The following is a 21,825-nucleotide window of genomic DNA, read 5'->3' on the forward strand; positions in this document are numbered from 1 at the left end:
GTATATGTCATCATTTGTTCCAACAAAGATGCACTTGCGGAAGCTTTGCTATATTGTTTTAATCTGAAGAAAAGAGAAGTAAAAAGACAATCCAGCTCTTTCAATACTTATTTAGACAGTTCAAAAGAGGAAATTTCGACAACAATTTCGGTGTCGGTTCGGTGTCAGTCTCGAGAGGAATCCGCCAAATGTTTGAGAGTAACTCAAAAATCCATAACATTGCATCTGAAAGCATTAGTAAGTGGACACGTGGCAGTCCCGAAGTTCGTTATCAATTAACTGTGAATAATAAGGATTAAATGGATGCAATGAAACAACAAAACGAAAATTTTCCTTGATTTCCAATTTTAATTTCATAACATTTACCAAGGTTATCTCAACAAAACCTAGTTTATAGAATAGTATGTTTTGCTTTGAATTCTTTGTCATATTGATTAGTTCTCCGGGATTGAACCATTTGTTCGGAAGGAAACGGGAGAAAACGACAAAACTTCAAAGAGTTGTGTTGTACTCATGTTTGTTTCATCGTTTCCGCATGTCTCCTTCTGCTTCATGATTCGTATGAATTATTGTATTTTCAATGGAAAGGACTTGTGTTTACTTACTTCAGCTTAGTTAACTTTGCCTACTAGAACTGAATCTGCCTCGCAAACGTTGAAATATCAACGATCGGATTATTATAGATCGCACACTCTTACTGTTATCATCTCATGCACACGCACTCAGACACGATGCTCTACTGGACATTTGTTTGTAAATTATTTAAATATTCATCTTCTCTCACGTAACGTAAAACTGATTAGGACTTATGTGTCTCTGGAACTAAACTTTAAAATAAAAACACGAGGGACAATGTTATTGGCGCACGATTGATTTAACTTAACGTCGTTGTTAAAAACAAAAATTGACTAAACCCAGTTTGGACTATATTCGTTTTCAATTATCTTGATTAGTGTTCTTTTCATAAATAAGGAATAAACTGGATATATGCTCTTATGAAATTGAAGTATACTCAGTTTTTTTTTGTTTCTCCACCAGCAGAACTTAATAGTTTAATGTATAGCGTCCATTCCCACTACTTGTTAAGTGCTGTTTACTTTCTTATTCATAAATACATCTCCATGCATTTGCATTGAACTTCCCGCTCGGCTTCTACGTCTTGGTGGTCACTAATGGTAGCTATCTGTGTCCGTGTACTCGCGTGTGTTTCTGTGTTTTATATGTAGGTGTATCTGTTCGTGTTTTCAGAGCTGCATTATTTTTTGTTTGTTTAATATCGGTTACTTTCATCTATTTGCTAATTACTATCCTTCTGCTTTGTAGCTCTTTAATCAATAGAGTGTGTGTCAATGCCGTCCATCCGATATCCATTCCATCTCAAACCAAGCACTGCACATTATATGATACCCAAATACCATTATATTCGCTGCTCCGTTCTATTTAATCCGACTCGGCTCGCATGCCACGCACCTCACCAACGTGGCGCTGTTTGTCCAACTCTTCTTTGGTTTTATCCTCCAGCTGACGGATATCCTCCATGGTCAGACCGTGCCAGCTGTCCATCCAGCAGAATACTTGTCTAGAATTAAAAGGAGAGTAATTAGAAACCTGTTAAGATTAGGAAAATTTATTTATAATAGTCGTTGGATTAACCATTATTATTTGCCGTCAACAAAAAAAACAATTTTTCATCCCTTCCTGATGTTTTTCTCCACAACACATACATCAGGTTAAAAATATGTACTTACGGAATTTTTAGACTGAACCTCTTCGGAATAACGCATATCTCATCTTCATGTGTTCATTTTTCACGAAGCTTCAGCGTTTCAAAAATAGTGAGAATTTCGGGTACTTTGACTTTGAATATATTAAACTAACCACACGATGAATGTTTTTTGTCTGTGGTTACTAAAGAGTGACAATAACAAGGCTAAATTTCATATAATACACAACAATTTTACAGTCAAAAATAGCGCTGAATAGTTGTACTTGACTTGAATTGACTTGAATTTTATGCCATTCATGATTTGAATAAAATGTTATTAAAAAAATATTATTAACCCTTTGCGTTCGGAATTAATTTCTCTTGAAAGAGATCCTCATATCTATCTTCGCTAATAAAATTTTGTTTACACCGATTATTGTTATCGATAATCCATAGAAATTGAGTATTAATTCGTGAACAAGTTCATGAGATATTAAAACTCGTTTAGAAAAAGGGTGAACTGTTATATATGATTGGATAAAGTTATTTGTGAGAATCCTTGCTGTGGTGGCTGAGAGCAGACATACGACCGCAAAGGGTAAAATTCCCTATTCACAATAGCTGTGCCATCATTTAGCATTTTAGGAAAAGTTAAGTATTCTACCATACCAATCAATGCACACCGAACCCTGAGTTTCTGTGGGTACAATGGTAAATCATAAATCACTTGTGGGATTTCATCCTTCCAAAGCTCAAAGCCTTCCATCTATTCCAAACCCCAATCTAGGACCTCTTGAAACAATCTTATTTTAAATGCAAACTGAGAATGTAAACAATGATTGCCGATGTCAAATTTATAGAATTTCAGATGTACCCTATCCGCGTTGACGGCATTGAGCTTCGTATTACGAAATGGGGGAGTAGGCATGACAATATGGGTTTGCAGAAGGAATGAACAATTTTTTAAAATAAAAATTCTGAATGAAAATTATTTTTCCCAAATCAAATTAGTACTCTATATAAATGAAAATCACTTTTGATTGCACGAAGTGAAAAAGTATCATACAACAATTGTGTCTAAAGATAATTTTACATTGGGCCTGACCACAAACGTCACTTCACGGTGAAAACGGAGTGAATTGTATACAACCTTATTACGGCTGCCACCGTGTACAGAATCCGGAAGAGTTCATCCGTCGCGACAACTTTGATGAACTCGGTGTTGTTATGAATACCACGTTACTGTCATGTCACGGAGAAAAACAGGTATATTTGTCACTTGTGTTTTGGATAGTGAAAGCTAGTCACGCAAATGGAGTAAGTTTAATTTCGTATTTGTTTAGCTTTCTTGCTAACATTTTGAATCAAGTCTTGTGTTGTTTAGGAAAGAAAAGATAAACAAACAGCAATTTACCCGCTTGGTGGCATTTTTAGACGGAATCCTGACGTATCCAGAGGACGTAAATTTGTTTATTTGGACTCGGATGATTATTGTTATTGATGATGTATAATATTGATTTGTTTATATTTTGAGTATTGAATAATAATCGTGAAGTTTTTTCAACATTGTAGAGCAGGTTTTTGTAATTCAAACATTCGCATGATAGTTATAACGGACGATAGTTTTAAAGAATTAGGCCATTTTTTTTCCTTTTTACGTAATAAATATTTTCAACGATATTGTTTTGAAGACATGTTTCGAATAAAAAAATATTTGAAAAGTGACAATAGATTTAGGAGCCAAATGAACTGCAGAGTTTAATGTTTCTTGAAAACAAAGGACTACTGAACTGAATGATAATAAGTTTCAAACAAGAGAAAAATGAGTCTATCATTGCAAAGCATTCACAAGATACGGTTTTGAAATTAAAGAAAATCTGTCTTGAAATTTGAAATTAAAGAAAATCTGCTTTGAAAAAAATCCTAGAAATCCATCAGATGCTTTATATGAAGATATGTTTCTGACCGATGCCGTTAAAATAATTAAATCAAACCTCGTATCCCGTATATCAATTTACACGAGAATAGGAAGGATAAAAGGATTGAAATTCATAATCACATATGGAAGTAGCTCAGATTGTACTGATCGTGATTCGGGTTTTCTATGAGTTAAAGAAGGTATTATTATTTACAACAAAATTGTAGAAATGGTTCTTACGAAATGATTCTAACCTTGACCTATACTAAATGCTTCTCACTATCCAAAAGAGTTAAGATAAAAAATATGCCAAATGTTCATTATTATACGTAATAGTCATGTTTTATCTCTAGAGTAATTTATAGAAAGAGAACATAAAATTACATTCCCATATATTCAACAACTACATTATTCACGATCAACCAAGTTTTCTTCCTCGTCTTCGAATCAGCATTTGATTCAGCAAACTAACGCACCAAACAAATCAATCATGGGATGCGCTCGAATCGTTGGCATTGAAATACCAATTCATCGAGGTATAATCGAAAACTTGTCATTCTAAAACATACGCTTAATTAAATGGAATATTATTTCATACCCTGTATTAATTTTACCTACATAACGTTTAAACGTCCGAAATTATGTAACCGACATAACGTTCGAACGCTCGAAATTATGCAACTGGCATGTCTCTTATAAACGGGAATGAACACTTTCACTTCACTGAGTTTATTTTTACACGCAACTGTCTGTGACAATGATGACATACACAAAAAGATGTGAAAAGAAAGTGAAATGTAAGTGACGTGAAAGCGTAAGTGGCAGTGATGTTCGTGATCAGGCCCATTATAATGGTAAGTTTTGATGAGAATATCTGAAAATTCATACAAAATAGTTTAATTTATGGCCAGAACATCGTACTTCTCGTAGATAATTAACACATAGAAAAATCTTTCATACAAATTTTAGCAATTTAAAACTGCCTTAGGGCCGACTTGATAGAGAATAGTTGGCCTCATACAAACTAATGTCGTATCCAGATGGCGACACCATTCCGCCATCAACGCGAATGAGCAATCAGAATCTTGTTATCCCCCATCCGCGTTGACGGCATTGAGCTTCGTATTACGAAATGGGGGAGTAGGCATAATAGTATGGATTTGCGGAAGAAAAAAATACACTTTTAAAATCAAAATTATGAATGAAAATTATTTTTTCCAAATCAATTTAGTGCTCTATGTAAATGAAAATCACTTTTGCTTGCGAGTAGTGAAAAAATATCATACAAAAATTGTGTCTAAAGATAATGTTATATTATAATGGTAAGTTTTGGTGAGAATATCTGTAAATTCATAGAAAATAATTGAAACTGGGGTCAGACAAACGTATTTATAGTGGGCAAATAACGCAAAGAAAAAAATTTCATACATATTTTAACAAATTAAAACTGTCTTAGACCCGACTAATCTGATAGAGAATAGTTAGCCTCGTACAAACTATTATCGTATCTAGATGTCGACACCATTCCGCCGTCAACGCGAATAGGTAAACACCGAGAACCGAGATGTAGATGAATTCACCATAGTTCACCGACCTCGGTGAACGTGAACGTGAAAACAGTGGTGAATATAGACGTCAAAATATTCTCCGTTCTTGTTCACGTTCGAATGTCCCAAGGCATTTTATTTCGCCGTGAACTGGATGGATATTAGGGTGCCAATAAAAATGGTCATCTCGAGTTTCAAAAAGTTACCCCATAAAAAATGTTCACCACCTCAAATCAAAACACCCTATGCAAAATATCAGCTCAATCGGACTTAAAGGAGAGTGTTTCAAAATTTGAAATTGTTATAATCCAGACCTTCTCTGGATTATAACATTTTCAAATATTGTAAACATCATTCTTGCACACCATTTGTATCAGATTTACATAGCTAAACGATTATATGAACGTATTTCGATGACCTCAATTCTGATCATGAGTTGTCCAATTCAATAATGTTGTTCTGTCCTCATAATTTCTATGGTAACCGCTTGGCGCGCTGCAGTTTGTTTATGGTGTCCTTCGCGCATAGCAGAATTAAAGTTTCTCTGTATTGAGTGCGTCGAGGTGAACACCTTTGAAATGTCCAAGAAAATGCAATATTCTGAAGAATGCATAATTTATGAATGGATCAATATAATGACCGTAAACTCAAACAATGATAAATGCAACATCTACTTGAAAATTCGTATTTTTTTTATTCAAAAATGGTGATATTTAAAACCGGACAAACTATGATCATTTTTTGGACAAACCATGATCATAATTTCTCTTTGAGGAAAATCTTTAAAAACATAAAAATTGGAATAATTTCAACCCGTTATGGTAGTATTAGCAACTAGAGGCTTGGGGCTTTTCAACAAACCCAAACTCTGATTTTCATGAAGAAAAATCGATTTGCATTTACTTGCGTAAAAGAGCCTAAATCGGACAAACCAAGATCATTTACCCTACATCAGTTGAGATATGAAATAACTTTCAACAATTTAATACAGGTAAACCTTTTTTGTGTGGAGGATATGGATATGAGATTTATCATTTGAAGGAAAATTTATGCAAAAAAAACTTTGATGATGACGTTAATACTGAACAATTTGAACTTGGTTCTTCAAGGTAAATCAGTTCACAACTCAACCAGATAAAAAAAAGAAAGCAAATTCATGTTGTTCGAAAAACAAATTGGAAAATTAAATTTTGCCTATTTTCTGACACTGAGAGTTTACAAAGTATCTTCAGCAAGGTCATCACTACAATAGATCATATTAATGATCGCGGTGGTTACAGGCTCCTACAGAAGAAGAACGTCAGCTAGGAAATACGTTGACGCACCCCAGGCGACGAAGACTGATTTTTCTCACAGATTTGTGAATTTCAAAGCATAAGAAATATTTCTCGAAACTTTTTCTATTTCATTCAGTTTCCTTGATAAACAAACCTTGAAAAAAGCAGATGTAACTCATTAAAATGCAGTGTGATTCAGAACATAATAAATTTGATAACCATGATGTCATCTCTAAATTTGTTCCGAAAGCGCGATTCCCAGAACTAAGAAAACATTCTTTTGTTATTGTTTCTTTATCTGGATCCATTTGTATGAACATTTGTGAGAAGTTGAGTTTTTCGTTATGAAACAAGTAAAATCGAAATCAATGAGCAAAATAACTGACGATCATATTCGCTTCGCTTGGGGTCCAATAAACTGGCTCAAAAAAGTTGTCCAGGTAAAATCGAAACGGCGTTGGAGTATGTTTGTATTTCAACTTTTTCTATATTGAAATAAATTAATGAATATTGTGAAAAAAATTTAATGACTGAAAGAACACTCAATTTAACCCTTTTGTTACGAGTGGCATACTTTTCGGCGCAGTGCTCCGTACAGGGGTCACACTGCCGTAATGAAAGGGTTAACCGGGTTAACCGTGAACGAATTTCTTCAGTGTTATCGAATCGTTGACCACTGAACGCCTGTTCCATCACCGGGAATAAGTGATAGCCGGTAGGGGCGAGGTCTGGGGAGTAAGGATGATGAACCTAGTCCATTTGAATTTTTGACGTAGAACTACGTCTTTCATTAAGGGTGCCAAATCGGAAAACAGGTCACGTTTTTATGAAATAAAGTTAACGTTAATAACTAATTTTGCCGCGAACAGATTTAGGCGATTTATATAGTAAACGAATCGGAAATTCCCTAAGATTTGTTTAATATGCTATACATTATAATCTCCTGGTTTGTAAATGGTTAAAGTACATGAAAACTTTAAGCGTTTCCATTTTACCATACATTTGTTCTGTCCATTTGTGTGCTTTCCCGAACAGAGTTGTCAATAACGAGCAACTTATCGACGAGCAACGAAGGGGAAATCGTAGGTAGTGATCCCCGATTTTTGAAATTAATCGTTCATCAGCTAATCGAATACTTTTCAGCAGTTTGTTATTCGATACGATTAATCGCCTCAAATAATCTATTAATCGTTACACTAAGAGGAATAATTAGTTAGACTAATATTTCTCATTTGCTAGAGAGCCATCTGGAATCAAAAAAGTGTTCATTCCGTCTGAAAATCAATTCTTATCTTTTACGCTCCCCTAACTCGTAAACGAAACGTTGATGGCGTTGAGCTTCGTTTACGAGTTTAGGTGAGCGTAAAAAATAATGATTGTTTTTCAGGATAAAACCGCGGCAGTCGTAGGTTTTTTTCTCTCTGGGTTTGGATCGATTAATCGACGTAAATTATTCGTTCGTTTCGATTATTGGTTGCGCAGTATTCGTTCGACTAATAATCGATTTCTCTAGGAAGTATTCGATTAATCGATTAATCGAACGATTATCGGGGATCACTAATCGTAGGATTCAAAGTCTCCGTGAACAAAGGAAAAGAAGTAGAATGAAGGGGAATATTTGCCTAGAGTATAAACAGTGGATCTCGCTGAGGCAAACTTTCATTCGGCATCGGACTGTTGAGCAATCCAGTTCACTTTGCTTTCGCTGCGCTTCGATCCAAGATTGGACCCCACCAGTGGTAATTCAACTCGGATATCGTCGTGTGGTTTTTCCAATTCGTTTTTTTTTCGCGTTATTCGTATCGTTTCTTTCCGCGTTATAAATTGGACACTTCGGGTGTTGTGTGATGAGCAAGTAGGAGAGGCAGGCTGGCTCGAGCCCTGCTAAAAACGAAGGGTCATCCAATGATGCACGCCATGTTGGTGCAGTGAAAAGCGCTCGAACCGAGCCTTCGCGAGTGACACCGCATCGAACGACAGCGAAATAGGCGACTTCGGCGCGTCGGTCGAAAATGTAAATGTCATTACCCAGGCAGCAATTGAATTCAAGCTCCCTCCGCTGGTGGTGAAGGCGGTCGCTCTTGACGAACAATTCAGCGAATTCGCATCGATGGGTGTTACAGCAGAGTACAAGCTGTGTGGCCATAATTAAGTCTTTTTCCAAGCAGTTAACATTGTTTGTTTTTCGTCATCATAAGGGCTTCGGTGGTGCCTTTGACATTGCATGAATGCATTAAACTGACGTTATGGCGAAGCAGACATTAAGGTTGTGCGCCAAAAAATCCATTGGGGAATACCAAGCATCTTGAATGTCGTACTGGAATGTTATAAGTTATTTGGGTTCGCGTGCCAGTCGCAAAACTGAAGCAATGCTACTGTTTTCGAGGTTGTTGATATCAACAAAAAGAGTTTATTTCGCTTGTAGAGTCACCGTCGTTCTGGAATTTTGTATGTGATTAGGTTTCGCTTGCCAGTAGCGAAACTTCCTCCACTAAGGGTGTCAGCTGCGCTTATCTCGAGCATGAGAAAGTAACTTTTTCGAGGCCAGTAATATAAACAGAAGCGTTTCTTTTGAGAATAGCGCAAAATGATGAGAAGTGTTTATATTCCTAGTAGTTTGAAGCCACCAATGTATGGCTATGTATGCATGCTATGGCGAACGCTTGTTTGGCGCTTGGTTTACGTTGTACGAAAGATGCCTAAAGGTGCAATTCCACTGAGGCAATACTAAATAACATGTAGCATGATATTTGATACTTGCAAGTGTTGTCATTGTTGTTGTTTCCTCGCAGTGCCAAAGATATATTGATGTAGTTATGAGATGCGGAATAATGGTGCTGGTGCAACATGTATTTAATCGACTGTGGCCTAGTCTATGTCAATTGCGAAAAAGGCTACCGAAATAGCGTTCGAGGAAAATTTTCAATGCATTGACAGCATTATAGAATAATATCAGAATATATAAACAAGCGACTTTTATAAAATAACAGCGAAGTTCTACGTCAACAATGCGGTCGTATCTTGGACACAACCTCCTATAATTTTTTCAATGGCTCTTGAGTTACGCGAGCAGAATTGGGCCGTGCATTATCGTGGATGAGGAACAGTCCTTTCGTCAATAAACCTGGCCTTTTGTTCTTAATCGCAGTTCCTAATCGGTCCAAAACTTCACAATAGTACGACGATGAAACAGGCGTTCGGCGGTCAACGGTTCGATAACATTGAAGAAATTCGTGACGCAGTTTCATCGTACTTCAAAAAGTTGGACGCTACTCACTTCGTGCTCGGAATAGAAAAACTCATGCCACGCTATGAAAAATGCCTCGAACGTTACGGCGATTATGTAGAAAAATAGAAAATAAAACGTAGATTACGAAAATCACCATGTTTTTTGTCCTAACTTTATTTTTCCGCGATTTCTGAGGCACTGAAACTTATTTTTTGAACGACCCTCGTATCTTTTATCCTTGCATCAGTATGTGCAACTTGAAGTAGAGAAACGTGATCCTAGGCTTGAGTGTGCAAAAAAACTAAGATCTCAAGGGACATTTAGAAACCTTAAAAGATTTTCAACTGGACACTTTAATAAGCATAAATCGCCGTGTATAGGAACAAGGTGGTCCTAAAACTCATCCAACATCACAGTTGGGTCTGAAATAGGTAAATCTACAGGAGCTGGGTTTACTGGACCAGGGATTGACATGTAAATTCCAATGGAACATTGGCCTACAGGTTTTTAAGCAAAAGTACATGCTATTCGTACATATAGGGGAAGTGGGGGTAAGACGAACATGTTAAGAAGAACTTCAATTGTTTCTTTGGAAACTCGTGTTTTCCAAAACCGTAAATCAGTTTCTTACAGTTTCATACACTGGTTTTCGAAATAATTGGCCAAATAATGTTTTTACTGAAATTAAAACATGCCGAAAAGTAGAACATTTTTATCGATGCTGATATAATAGGCATGTAGTGGGGGGAATATGGACAGGTAGAAGTTTATCGCTCGCGAGAGAAATAATTTCGCTCTCTGTGTTTGTGTTTCCAGTAACTGAAATAGAACAAACAGAGAAAGCAATAGAAAAAAGAGTTGAATATTCTTCCCTTCACTTTCCATCATGCATTGGATATGATTTTGAATGTGACTGTTCATTTCAACCCCACCAGTGCAATTATTTCAATAATTCAAATTTACCACTCACGAATGAATTTACTTTTACGTACATACCTAATATCGCTTCTTTGTTAACTCACAAACCGAAATATCACCATCAGCGAATTCAATTTTGCAATTAAACCACTCAAAATGCTTAATATCGAAGCCTCAAAAATTACATACGCCATTCATCGGAATCATGTTTGATTTTCGGTTTTTGTTTCCCTCTTCCACTTTCGGTCAGTATTAATAGGTTGGTTTAAATATTAGCTCACATCTCTCGCTTGTGCCCCCTCAGAGTATACGACGGTAAATAATGCTTGTGACGGAACTTAATGCTTATGACGGAAATAAATGCCGCACCCTATCACGATTCTCACGTGGATTTTAGGTGACCTGTTTTTTATGCGGATTTTCGAATTATCGCGGTATTTTCCACCCGGATATTCCAATTAACGTGGTTTTCCCCCGCGTAAAAAAACCTTGCTGTTCAAATACCAAAAAAACAACCAATTTCATGTTTTTCGAGGAACAAGAGAAAAAAAATAATTTTCTTTTCTATTAGTTAAACAAGAGCACGGATTTTATCTGTATTGAGGTATTGAACTACCAAACCGATGTTCCACTAAATTTATTCGATTCAATTGTGTTGACGCAACTTACCGATGGAATATCGTGAACAGCCGTCGTTCCGATTTTTGGATGAAGTTCTCTATTCTAGATTGCAGCCCAAACCACTTAAACTCGCAAGTCACCAGCTTATAACAAGTCATGACCGGCTGGACATTCTTCTTCCAGTCAGGACCGACCAGCGGTCCTCGGCCAGTTTTCACTGATTTGAATCTGAAAACGTAGAGATATAGCATGAGATGATTGTTCCACCATCATTTCCAACAATTCGGCCGTACTTGGTAGGGTCTTCACTCTCTTTGTAGTCAGCGGGAGTCACTGGATCGTTGGCAATGTCAATGTGTATCACTTCACGCTGTTTCAACTTTTCTGCCGGCAGCTCGTGGGCCTGTTGAGAGTGCGCAATAAATCGGGAAGAGAGTAGGGTTTGAGTTAGAGTCCAGTGTTACGGGTCAATAGCATGTGATGGTGTCTAATCGAATTTGAAGATGGAACTACATCACTGTGTGAAGTTGTGCCGAAATAAAAATAATTCATGGTCGGAGAATGGTACAACCCATTTTGTTAATTCTATGCGGGTCGTATCGCCAATCGTTACAATGTTTACTTGTATATTTTATTGTTCACGAATGGGTTATGAGGAAAAACTACATTTTTCATCGAGTAGGATGATAATGGATTTAGATTTACTGCAAGTTTGAGAAGTATTTTAGAATAGAGCATTGTATGTTAAAAGATTAAGCTAAAACTGACTACGAATACAAACAATACTCATGAAAATGCGAAAGTAAAAACAAAAGCGAAATTATATACATACAGTCGAGAAGAGAACAACGTTTGACTACGTGTGTGTTAGTTAAAAGCTACGTTTTTGTGAATGTTAGGAAAGTTCAATAGAGAGTTCGATTGTGCTCGAAATTGAGAACACTCACATTGTTTTGATCGCCCACGTCAGCGACGTGTAATGATTCGATACAAATGATGAAATTTTCTTTCATATATCCCGGATTCTTGATAGGCGCGTTAATAGTGCGTTTCGTTACGATTCCATATACCACAGTGCAAACGAAGCAACAAACCAGTTCCGGTTATGCAGTTTACCATAATTTGCGTTGTTATAGAAAGCAGGTTATGTTTACACATTTACACACACCGTACACCAATAGTTTGATTAATGAGTAATATACACGAAGTGAAAGATTATCGAGAAGAAATGAACGTTGGTTTGGCGGCAAATTGAACACGTTAGACACAATCGCATCGTCCACCATATTTCCCAGAGTTCAAAGCGAAGGTATTTTATTATGCATGTAAAGAGAACAGAAAAGGAAGAAAAAAAAACGATTAGACTTTTCAAGTCTGCACAAATTACTTACGTTCTCCATCTCTCCATCCCCTTCCGCGTGGAGCGTTTCCACCATTAGGATCATCTTCTCCTTCATCCATTTGGGATTCTGTGTGTGTGGTTTAGGAGTTTGTTAAGTTTCACATATAATGGTTCACTTTTTGGGATCTCGATTGTTTTAAATTATGTATCCAATACTTAGAGCGTGACGTTTTTCACCGTTGGCAATGAAGTTTTGGAAGAATCTAATCTGTTTCAGGTATCCAAATGTAAGAATCAAAGTCGAAAATGTACAGAGAGAAAATTAAACTGAGTTAAACTATCTTATGACACATACATATGAATGCTTCAATCTCCAAATGATTGTATTTGGAGTGATGCTATTTCGAAGAACTGTATAAAATTTATATATACCATACTCTACTGTGTCATTAATGATGTTTTTTATTTTTGTATAACTTATATGCAATTTATCTTGTCTGAGTAATTTATCACTTATTTCTCTCCTTGTAATAAATTGAATTATTCAATGAAGTTCATTCCTTGTATGAAAAACGAGCTCAATACGATTTATATCAACCTTCAACAAACGACAAACAACTCTTCCTCGTTAGTTCACTCGAATTAAATAAATATCATCATCGATTGAAGTCTTAAATATTGATGCATATATCTCTCTGTACCATTTCGATGAAAACCATCCAGTTTTTCAAAAAAAACCAATCCACTTTTTCATAGGTATACTTGAAAATGATTCTGGAATCATCTCTACGAAGAGTCTGAGAACTATTTTAATATACAACTCTATTGCTAAATTGCTAAACATTGGACAACTTCTCTTCTCTTCAAGCGTTCCCCCCCCCTCCCAACTTCAATCGATTCCAAAATCATTCCCAAATGCAGCTCTCATGCTCTATACGTACGGTTATAACTGTCCGGCAGTAGGGATATGCATTCCAAGCCTCCTCGTGCACTTCCAGAGATCCTTTGGGTGCCAGTAACCGGATGAATGCCGGTACCTTTGATGCAAGGTGGTAAATTTTGTAGGTGTATTGGCCGGAAGAGTATTTTCCTCCTGTAACGTTACGAAAAAAACGGAAGAAATAAAACGAAAGTGTAACCAAAACTACTTCACCGTGCGCTTCCTCGCTCGCATCGCTCACCTAACAGTGGATAATTTGTGAAGGGTTCATTTTTAAGCACCTCTATCCCTTCTCCACCACCGGTTTCATTTTTCGAAACCTCTGCCACTGAGTAAAGTTGTGCCACTTGATACTGGAATAGAAGGAAATAAAATAGAAACATAATCAGAGACAAGAAATAATTGGGGTGTAAATTCGTATGGAACCTTTTTCTGGGACAGTCAAAAATTAACAGTGGTTTGAAGGTTTCGCTAATATAATGTACTGCAAAAGATTAAATTTCTGCTTTTTCCGGCGTAAAATTCTTCTTTTTTGACAAAGAGGCTTCCCACAAATACAAATGCAAACATCTATAGGATTCCCAAAATTTAATGCGTTATTTTTGTATAGCTCGTGTATTTAGATTCATTCTGAGAGATAAAAAAAACACTGCCGCTGTTTGCAGTGCGCTGTAAAGAGGAAGAAAAGTAAAATACCGATATAGATACGAGACATTCCCTTGAATGATATCAATTGAACTTTGACTGGTTGTCTCAGCCTCAATCGGTTCGTTGGAAATTCCCGTTGGCATGAATCGACAATAATGCGTTGAGAAGTGAATTATTATCCTATGGAATTGCATCTTATTATACCATAAAGAGCAAGCGAAATGGCGGGTTTACATTAGGGAGATCTATAGCTATAGATGGATTTATTCACGTGAAAATAGGTGTAAACGGATGAGAATAAATATGATACACTTATTCGAGGTATATATAACTTGAGTAAATTCAGCATATGTAAACGCTTGTGAATTTCTCACTGGTGAGAAATCACTAAAGTTGGACGCAGTTCTACTTCAGGTGAATAAATTCACCGAAGATATGAATATATTCATTATAGAAGTTCACGCTAGTGTAAACGGGTGATGCGATTTCTATAAATCTCATCATATTTCTTCACATGAATATATCCCTAGTCTAAACCCACCCAAAGGTTAAATGTAGATGACTTTAACATTAATTTAAGCCGTTTTGTGCCAAGCGTTCGAAAAATCGAACAGCAACTTCGATAATTTTTCATGGTTTTAGAAAGCAACCATATGGTGAGGTTTTGGCATCAAATGATAGCTTAGTCTATTAGCTAAGTCAATGTGTGAACTTTATTGGGCATAAAAATCGGTTTCAAGCAACTACATATGTGCGGAGTGTACATAACCTCATATAACCTAACAAAAAACAAAACCTTACAAAATTTAAGAATATGTACATTTTTCTACAATATTACTTTAATAAAAGATTACACATTGTGATGTAGGAAAAAGACCATTGGATTGAACTTCCTACAGGAATAAAAATGTAGGTTTAGGCCAATGTTTTTGTTTGGCTTTTTTTATTTTTTGTCAATTTCCGCAAAACGGAAGAACAGAAAAAAACTATTCTTGAAGATTGGGGTTTCTGTAACGCCAATTATCAAAATTACACCAATGGCTCTTGTTAAAAAAATATTTTTTAGAGCTTGGTCGTTAATGGGACAACCAAACGAAGGTGTGCACATTCAATGGCAATTATGAATTAAAGCCGGGATAGTGATGAATTTGAGAAACAAATTTTGTATGAGTGATATTTCTACAGCCATCAAGTGATAAACAAGTCCATCAGAGTGCCATCGCTAATTGGAAGTACAGAAAAATCTGTTTTTCGTAACAACTATAATTTTCAAAAATCAGGAAGAATGAAAATAAAAATCAGAACAAATCAGGATAGCTGGGTTGTTCGAAAAGTTAATGTTGATATTTGGGAAAACAAAAACATGATGTTCAATCGAAGCATTATAATTTAATTTTATATCCATAGTTCTGTTTCCCAATATTTCGCCATCTTTCACAAAGCTTAAATATTATATCCTCCCAGAACATGTTTGCTTCCTCGTCGAAAACTGCTGCGAGCCATACATGTGAGGAACAGTCTGCTTGGTTGTAGCTCATAATACAGAATCCATTCCAAATCCCACCACAAACAGTGTATATCTTTCTTCGGACGAAGACCGGATATGTCGTTTATATTTTTTCCGAAAACCCTACAGCATCACTACAGTCAATTGCAGAGAAATCAATATTCATGTTTTCACTGAATTCATCATCCATGCTTTGGAATGAATCTTTACTCACCAAATGAGGAAAGCATATCAGCAGTGGAAGACTTGTTGAATGTTTATGATATTTAGTACGGTTATAGATATATTTACCATAGTCCCATAATTAAAGTTGATTCTACTTTGAATCAGACGAACAAATAACATATAAAAAGTTTTTGTATTGACAATTTTACACTCTGAAATGTATTTCTACACTATTAACTCTGGGGATACATCTACATACACGTTATCCTCAATAAAGCAATGTTGTTCCTCAAACTTAATCTCGTTATAATTTCATAATTCATCATGGCTTCATAAAAAAATCCAAGCACTGTTTTGGAAAGCCAGAAAACAATTGAGGGTGGAGATAAAAAAAGTTAAGTACAGCTTTGCGTTTTTGTGTGCGTTTTTTTGTACGGTCCCTATTCCCCGCACAAAAGAGTGCACATTTCATCTATCGGTGCAAATGTGGGTCCTTCCTTCCAAAAGGGAAAGTATTATCTCAACATGGTAACATGGTAATCCTTTGTGCACCTACCTACAAGTGTAAGAATTTCAACAACACAGATTGGTACAGATTTTTTCCAAGTGTCAAATTCTGTTCGGATCAAAAATCGGTACTCGGAACCGACAACCGAGTACCGATTTTTGGTCCGAACAGAATTTGACACGCGGAAAAAATCTGTACCAATCTGTGCCTTATGACACCGACATCGTTCGATGATTCCAATTGACGATGAAGAATATATTTCTCTTCGAGTGTTAATAATTCTTTTCCGGCTAAACGATATAGTATGATGATCACCTTATTCGAAAGATAAAATGTCTAAGAGTTCTATGCTTGTTAATTATTGACCCGAAACCTTGATTCAACAGCTTCAAAATTGCTTTGAAAACAGACTATTGAAAACACAAAAATCATTATATAAACTAGTGTCCGCTCGAAAATCCACTCTCAGGGAAGAATGACTTTCGGCCAAAGTCCCTTAAAAAATAATAACAGAACGAAAATTCACTAAATTATGATTTCTAGTGGTAGGAGAATGTTCTTGCTGACAGCCAAAACACTGTGATCAATCCCGTTTCTATTTTGCTACTGATCTGAACGACGAATCGACAATAATTTTGAGCTAAGCGGTTATCCTATTGAGACTGCGAATTGTGCCGTGGACGATAGATAGAGGCGTATCGTCCGCCTGTTCATAGGACAGGTAGACAATCTCAGAGTAAAATGTATATTATTTCACATTTGTAACATGGATGAGGAATTATCGAAGGTATTTTTTTTTTGTGATTTCCATGTTATCCCGAATATCCTTATAATATTTTCTATTTTGGTGGAACTCAAACCCACCGTGAAGAACATAATCTGATAATTACATTTGAATACAACCCAATCCGTGCGCAACACAGCCTTAACACTACAACATAAGCAGTAATGACTACCGGGTTCAAACCATTCATCTGAACCCGCCGTCATCCAAACACAGGGCAAACACAGCCAACTACGTATGAAACGATCACTACTACTAATGCGCCGCCTTGCGTAAAAATGACGTTTTCGGTTCAATATTTCTGCTGAACAAAACCGATGCAAACGATGGAAAATACACACCACCATTCTTCAGTGTTTGTTCGTAGTTGTTATCGTTTCCCTTTCTGTTTCTCTTTCTATTCCTGACGTCATAAAAATTTGAGAGAGGGCACGAGACACGGAGAGTACACAGCACCAAACACCCCGAGCGAGCATGATGCAAATAAATAAAAGAACAAATTCATGTTTTGCTGATTTAATTCAAGCGTTTTTTTTCGATTTTGTTCATTCGACAACTTGAACCCGGTACATATAGTACACGTATGTCTGCTTACATTTCAAAACCTCCGCTGCATTGGCCGGACATTTGGATGAAATAGCTGCGTACTTTGGTCTTAATGCTGGCAAAATTATGGCCCAGAGCTATGATGGCACTACTGTAATGTCCGGAAATAAATCTGGTGTGCAAACATTGGTGAAACAATGGTTATTCACTGTCGCGCACACGTATTGAACTTGGTTTTGCCTCACCCGTACACAAACAACAAGAAAACGTCAAGGTTTTTCAATACGATCTTATCTCTTGCAGCATTTTTCTCGCAGTCGTCAATACGCAGCGAGACATCGAAGCAATTTATGGAGACCAAAATACCAAATGTTAGCAAAAATAGATGATTTGAATTATGAACCTATCAATGAATGTTTGGGTGAGATTTACCTTGGCGACAGTGTCTTTGATGCTGAAACTTTTACTACATCCAGAGGTCCTCACGCATTCATGCTTGAGTTCAACATTGTATTCCTGCTAAAACTTTTTGCGAATATTTTTGCACATACGGATGTTCTTTATCAAATTTTGCAAAAAAAGGAATTAGACGTCGTAGAATTTGTGCGTAACGTCAAGGCTTGCCTTGCTTCTATAGAGGAGCTCAAAGCAGATCATCATTGACTGTGGAAAAAGATTACCTCTATGACATAAGGCAGATGTCTTTAGTTTATGAGGAAATCATTGATAAGTTTGCGCTCATAGTTGACCGTAGGATTCTTTTGTTATACAGGCAAACTTGTTTTTGTGCAGGTGATAGGGACCGCACAAAAAAATCGGGCTTATCAATTTGAAACAAAACTTTTTGTTATGTGGTGGATATTTCTGCATAAAAAAAGTTTCCCTAAGAGAATAATCTAAATCCTAATGATTCCATTCATGATCAACATTTGATTTCGCAGTCAGTTTTCTTTATTGCGAGAGTGAAGTGATAAGTAATCACAACCAGCGGGAGGGAGAAGTCCTCCACTGCGGGCGCTGTGAGCGTGTGCCGTTCCATCGTCATCGTATTGTGGTGCGATACACCATTGCTGTTGTGCCAAGCGATCATCACGTGGTTCGATTGGAGCACCGTTACAAATCATCCGCACCGTGCGCTTCAAGTATTTTAGTTTATATATATATATATATATATATATATATATATATATATATATATATATATATATATATATATATATATATATATATATATATATATATATATATATATATATATATATATATTAGGTTAAGGATTTAAAAAAAATAAAAAGTATAATTGTATATCTGCCATAATGGCAGAGTGCGATCCTCTTGATATGGACATTGAATCTGATGTTTCCTCCTCACTAACTACTGGGAAGTCGCTTAAACGCGTTCCCCCCTCAGACGATGTTTTTTCAGAGGAAGAGTTAATCAACCTCAACAAGCCCCCTTCAAGAAAATTGGCAAACTTTTCCACTTCGCCCCCTCAATCTCCCGCTCCCGCTTCCGATTATCTCCCGAACTTGCTTCCCAGCCCAACTGTTCCCGCTCCCGCTCAACAATCGACCTCGTCCTCCCCCTCAGTTGTCCCCTCTCCTCGTGTCAAGGTCTATCCAGAAGATGCATCTGGATCTGGCCCATGGGTTGTTTTCTTCCGGCCAAAACCCAACGGGAAATCGCTCAACGTCATTCAGATCATGAAAGATCTGACAAAAAATTATTCCTCCGTGGTCGAAATTAGAAAGGTTCGACCGAACAAACTGCGTGTTGTCGTGGCTGATCGGAAGCAAGCTAACGAGATTGTTGTCGACAATAGGTTCGTACTAGAATATCGCGTCTATGTGCCCTGCCATAACGTAGAAATTTCGGGGGTGATTACAGAAACGGGTCTGACGAGCGCATCATAAAAAAGAGGGAGATGGCAGATTTAAAAAGCTCCCTTTGACGAAAGTTAAAATTTTGGACTGCCATCAATTAGGAAAAGTGTCCCAGGAAGAGGGAAAAACAAAATTCACGCCGTCCGACTCGTTTCGAGTAACTTTTGCTGGTTCCGCCCTCCCTGACTACGTTATGGTGAACAAATTGAGGCTTCCGCTGCGTCTCTTCGTGCCAAAGCCCATGACTTGCAACAAATGCAAGTCAGTTGGTCACACAGCAGACTACTGCGCCAACAAGGAGCGCTGTGCCACTTGCGGAGAGCAACATGTGGGCAAATCCTGCAGTGCGACTGAGCATAAGTGTCCATATTGCGGGGGGACCCCACATGAGCTCTCAGCTTGTGAAACTTACGAGAGTCGCTGGGAGAAACAGAAGCGCTCTTTAAAGGAACGCTCGAAACGCACTTTTGCGGAAATTTTAAAGGGCGCTTCTCCACAGGCCCAACAACAACTACATCCAATCTCCTCACACAATATCTTTTCCACGTTGCCAGCTGACGAAATGGAAGCGAACACAGCTCACGGGGGTACACCGTTTATTTTCCAAGGGAATTCCCGGCGCAAAAATGTGACCACTCCCAAAATTTAATCACAAGTCCCTCCGGTGATATCCCCTGTTAGCTTGCCTAAAAAAACGAGTGCAGCGGACAAGCAAAATCAGGTTCCTCCTGGCTTCCGTGGGAATAGTTCACCTTCGAACGACCCAGCACTCGAGGGGACATCAAAAACTCCAACTGTCCCTATTTTTCCGTCCAGCTCAACTTCCCAATCGAGATTTATAAAGTTGTCTGACCTTTTGGATCAAATCTTCAAGTGTTTTAACGTTTCCGACTCCATCAGAACCATTGTCATTTCAATGCTTCCAGTATTAAAGACAATTTTGCAACAATTGATGCGAACATGGCCCCTCCTTGCAATGATTATCTCTCTTGATGTCTAATTTAAATAGAGAGGTCGGAGATATCACTGTTTTACAGTGGAATTGTCGTAGTCTTATCCCTAAATTGGATACATTCAAATTATTAATTCATAAGTTCAATTGTGATGTTTTTGCTCTGTCCGAAACTTTGCTTTCTTCGCGAGATGATCTCTTTCCATGATTTCAATATTATACGCTTGGACCGTGATGACAGATACGGAGGGGTGCTATTGGGGATCAATAAGTGCCACTCATTTTTTCGAATTGACCTTCCACCTATTGAAGGGATTGAAGCTGTTGCTTGTCATGCAAACATCAGAGGCAAAGACCTCTGTATTGTCAGCTTGTATTGGCCTCCGAGAGCTGCGGTTAGCCGCAAGCAACTTGTTGGCATGTGCTCACTCCTTCCTGAGCCACGATTGATCTTGGGAGACTTCAACTCTCACGGAACTGCCTGGGGGGAACAGTACGACGACAATCGTTCATTGTTGATATATGACCTTTGTAACAGCTTCAATATGACCGTTTTGAACACTGGGGAAACAACACGTGTACCTAAACCTCCTGCTAACCCAAGTGCTCTTGACCTCTCGCTTTGCTCGAATTCACTATCGTTAGATTGCAAGTGGAATGTAATCCAGGACCCCAACGGTAGTGATCACTTGCCAATCAAAATTTCCATCAAAATTTTGATGAGAGAAATTCTTCTGAATCTATAAACATGGCATATGACCTCACAAGACACATTGACTGGAAAAAATATGCGGACGCGATTACTCTAGCCATCAATTCCAGAGATGGTTTACCTCCATTGGAGGAGTATAACTTCCTTTCTCGTTTGATCTATGACAGCGCGGTTCGCGCTCAAACGAAACCCATTCCAGGTTCCACCATTTCCCGAAGGCCTCCCAATCTATGGTGGAATAGCCAATGTTCCAAGCTTTATGTAGAAAAATCGAATGCATTTAAAGCTTTTCGGAAACGTGGAACTCCTGAAAATTTTCAAACGTATTTAGCCCTTGAGTATCAGTTCAAAAATTTGATCAAAGGGAAAAAACGCGCTTATTGGCGAAATTTCGTAGGAGGTTTGTCACGAGAAACGTCAATGAAAAAATTATGGAAAGTGGCTCGAAACATGAGAAATCGCTCTTCATCGAATGAAAGCGAAGAATATTCACATCGATGGATTTTTAATTTTGCACGAAAGGTTTGTCCCGATTCCGCTCCCGTGCAAAAAATTGTTCGAGATATACCACAAGATAGGTGCGATCTTGATTCTGAGTTTTCGATGGTAGAATTCTCTCTTGC

The 21,825-nt window shown here is 37.4% G+C and overlaps 1 protein-coding gene across 2 annotated transcripts in view; it reads right to left on the reverse strand.

The window, feature by feature from the left end:
• Positions 1 to 328: 328 nt before the first annotated feature.
• The window catches only part of LOC129776167 (phosphatidylinositol transfer protein alpha isoform), a 56,319-nt gene continuing 34,822 nt past the window's right edge, over positions 329 to 21,825 (reverse strand). The window contains exons 3-8 of one of the 2 annotated variants that reach the window (XM_055781638.1): positions 13,739 to 13,850; positions 13,499 to 13,650; positions 12,163 to 12,240; positions 11,509 to 11,618; positions 11,264 to 11,443; positions 329 to 1,579 (exon numbers count right to left, since the gene is read on the reverse strand). In XM_055781638.1, coding sequence (XP_055637613.1) covers positions 1,441 to 1,579; positions 11,264 to 11,443; positions 11,509 to 11,618; positions 12,163 to 12,240; positions 13,499 to 13,650; positions 13,739 to 13,850 — 771 coding nt within the window. In that variant the 3' untranslated portion in view covers positions 329 to 1,440. Of the gene's footprint in view, positions 1,580 to 11,263; positions 11,444 to 11,508; positions 11,619 to 12,162; positions 12,241 to 12,606; positions 12,685 to 13,498; positions 13,651 to 13,738; positions 13,851 to 21,825 lie in introns of both variants that reach the window. The other variant, XM_055781639.1, reaches the window with a different exon arrangement.

This window comes from Toxorhynchites rutilus, chromosome 3, assembly GCF_029784135.1.
Source record: "Toxorhynchites rutilus septentrionalis strain SRP chromosome 3, ASM2978413v1, whole genome shotgun sequence".
In the NCBI taxonomy this organism is placed as follows: Eukaryota; Metazoa; Arthropoda; class Insecta; order Diptera; family Culicidae; genus Toxorhynchites; species Toxorhynchites rutilus.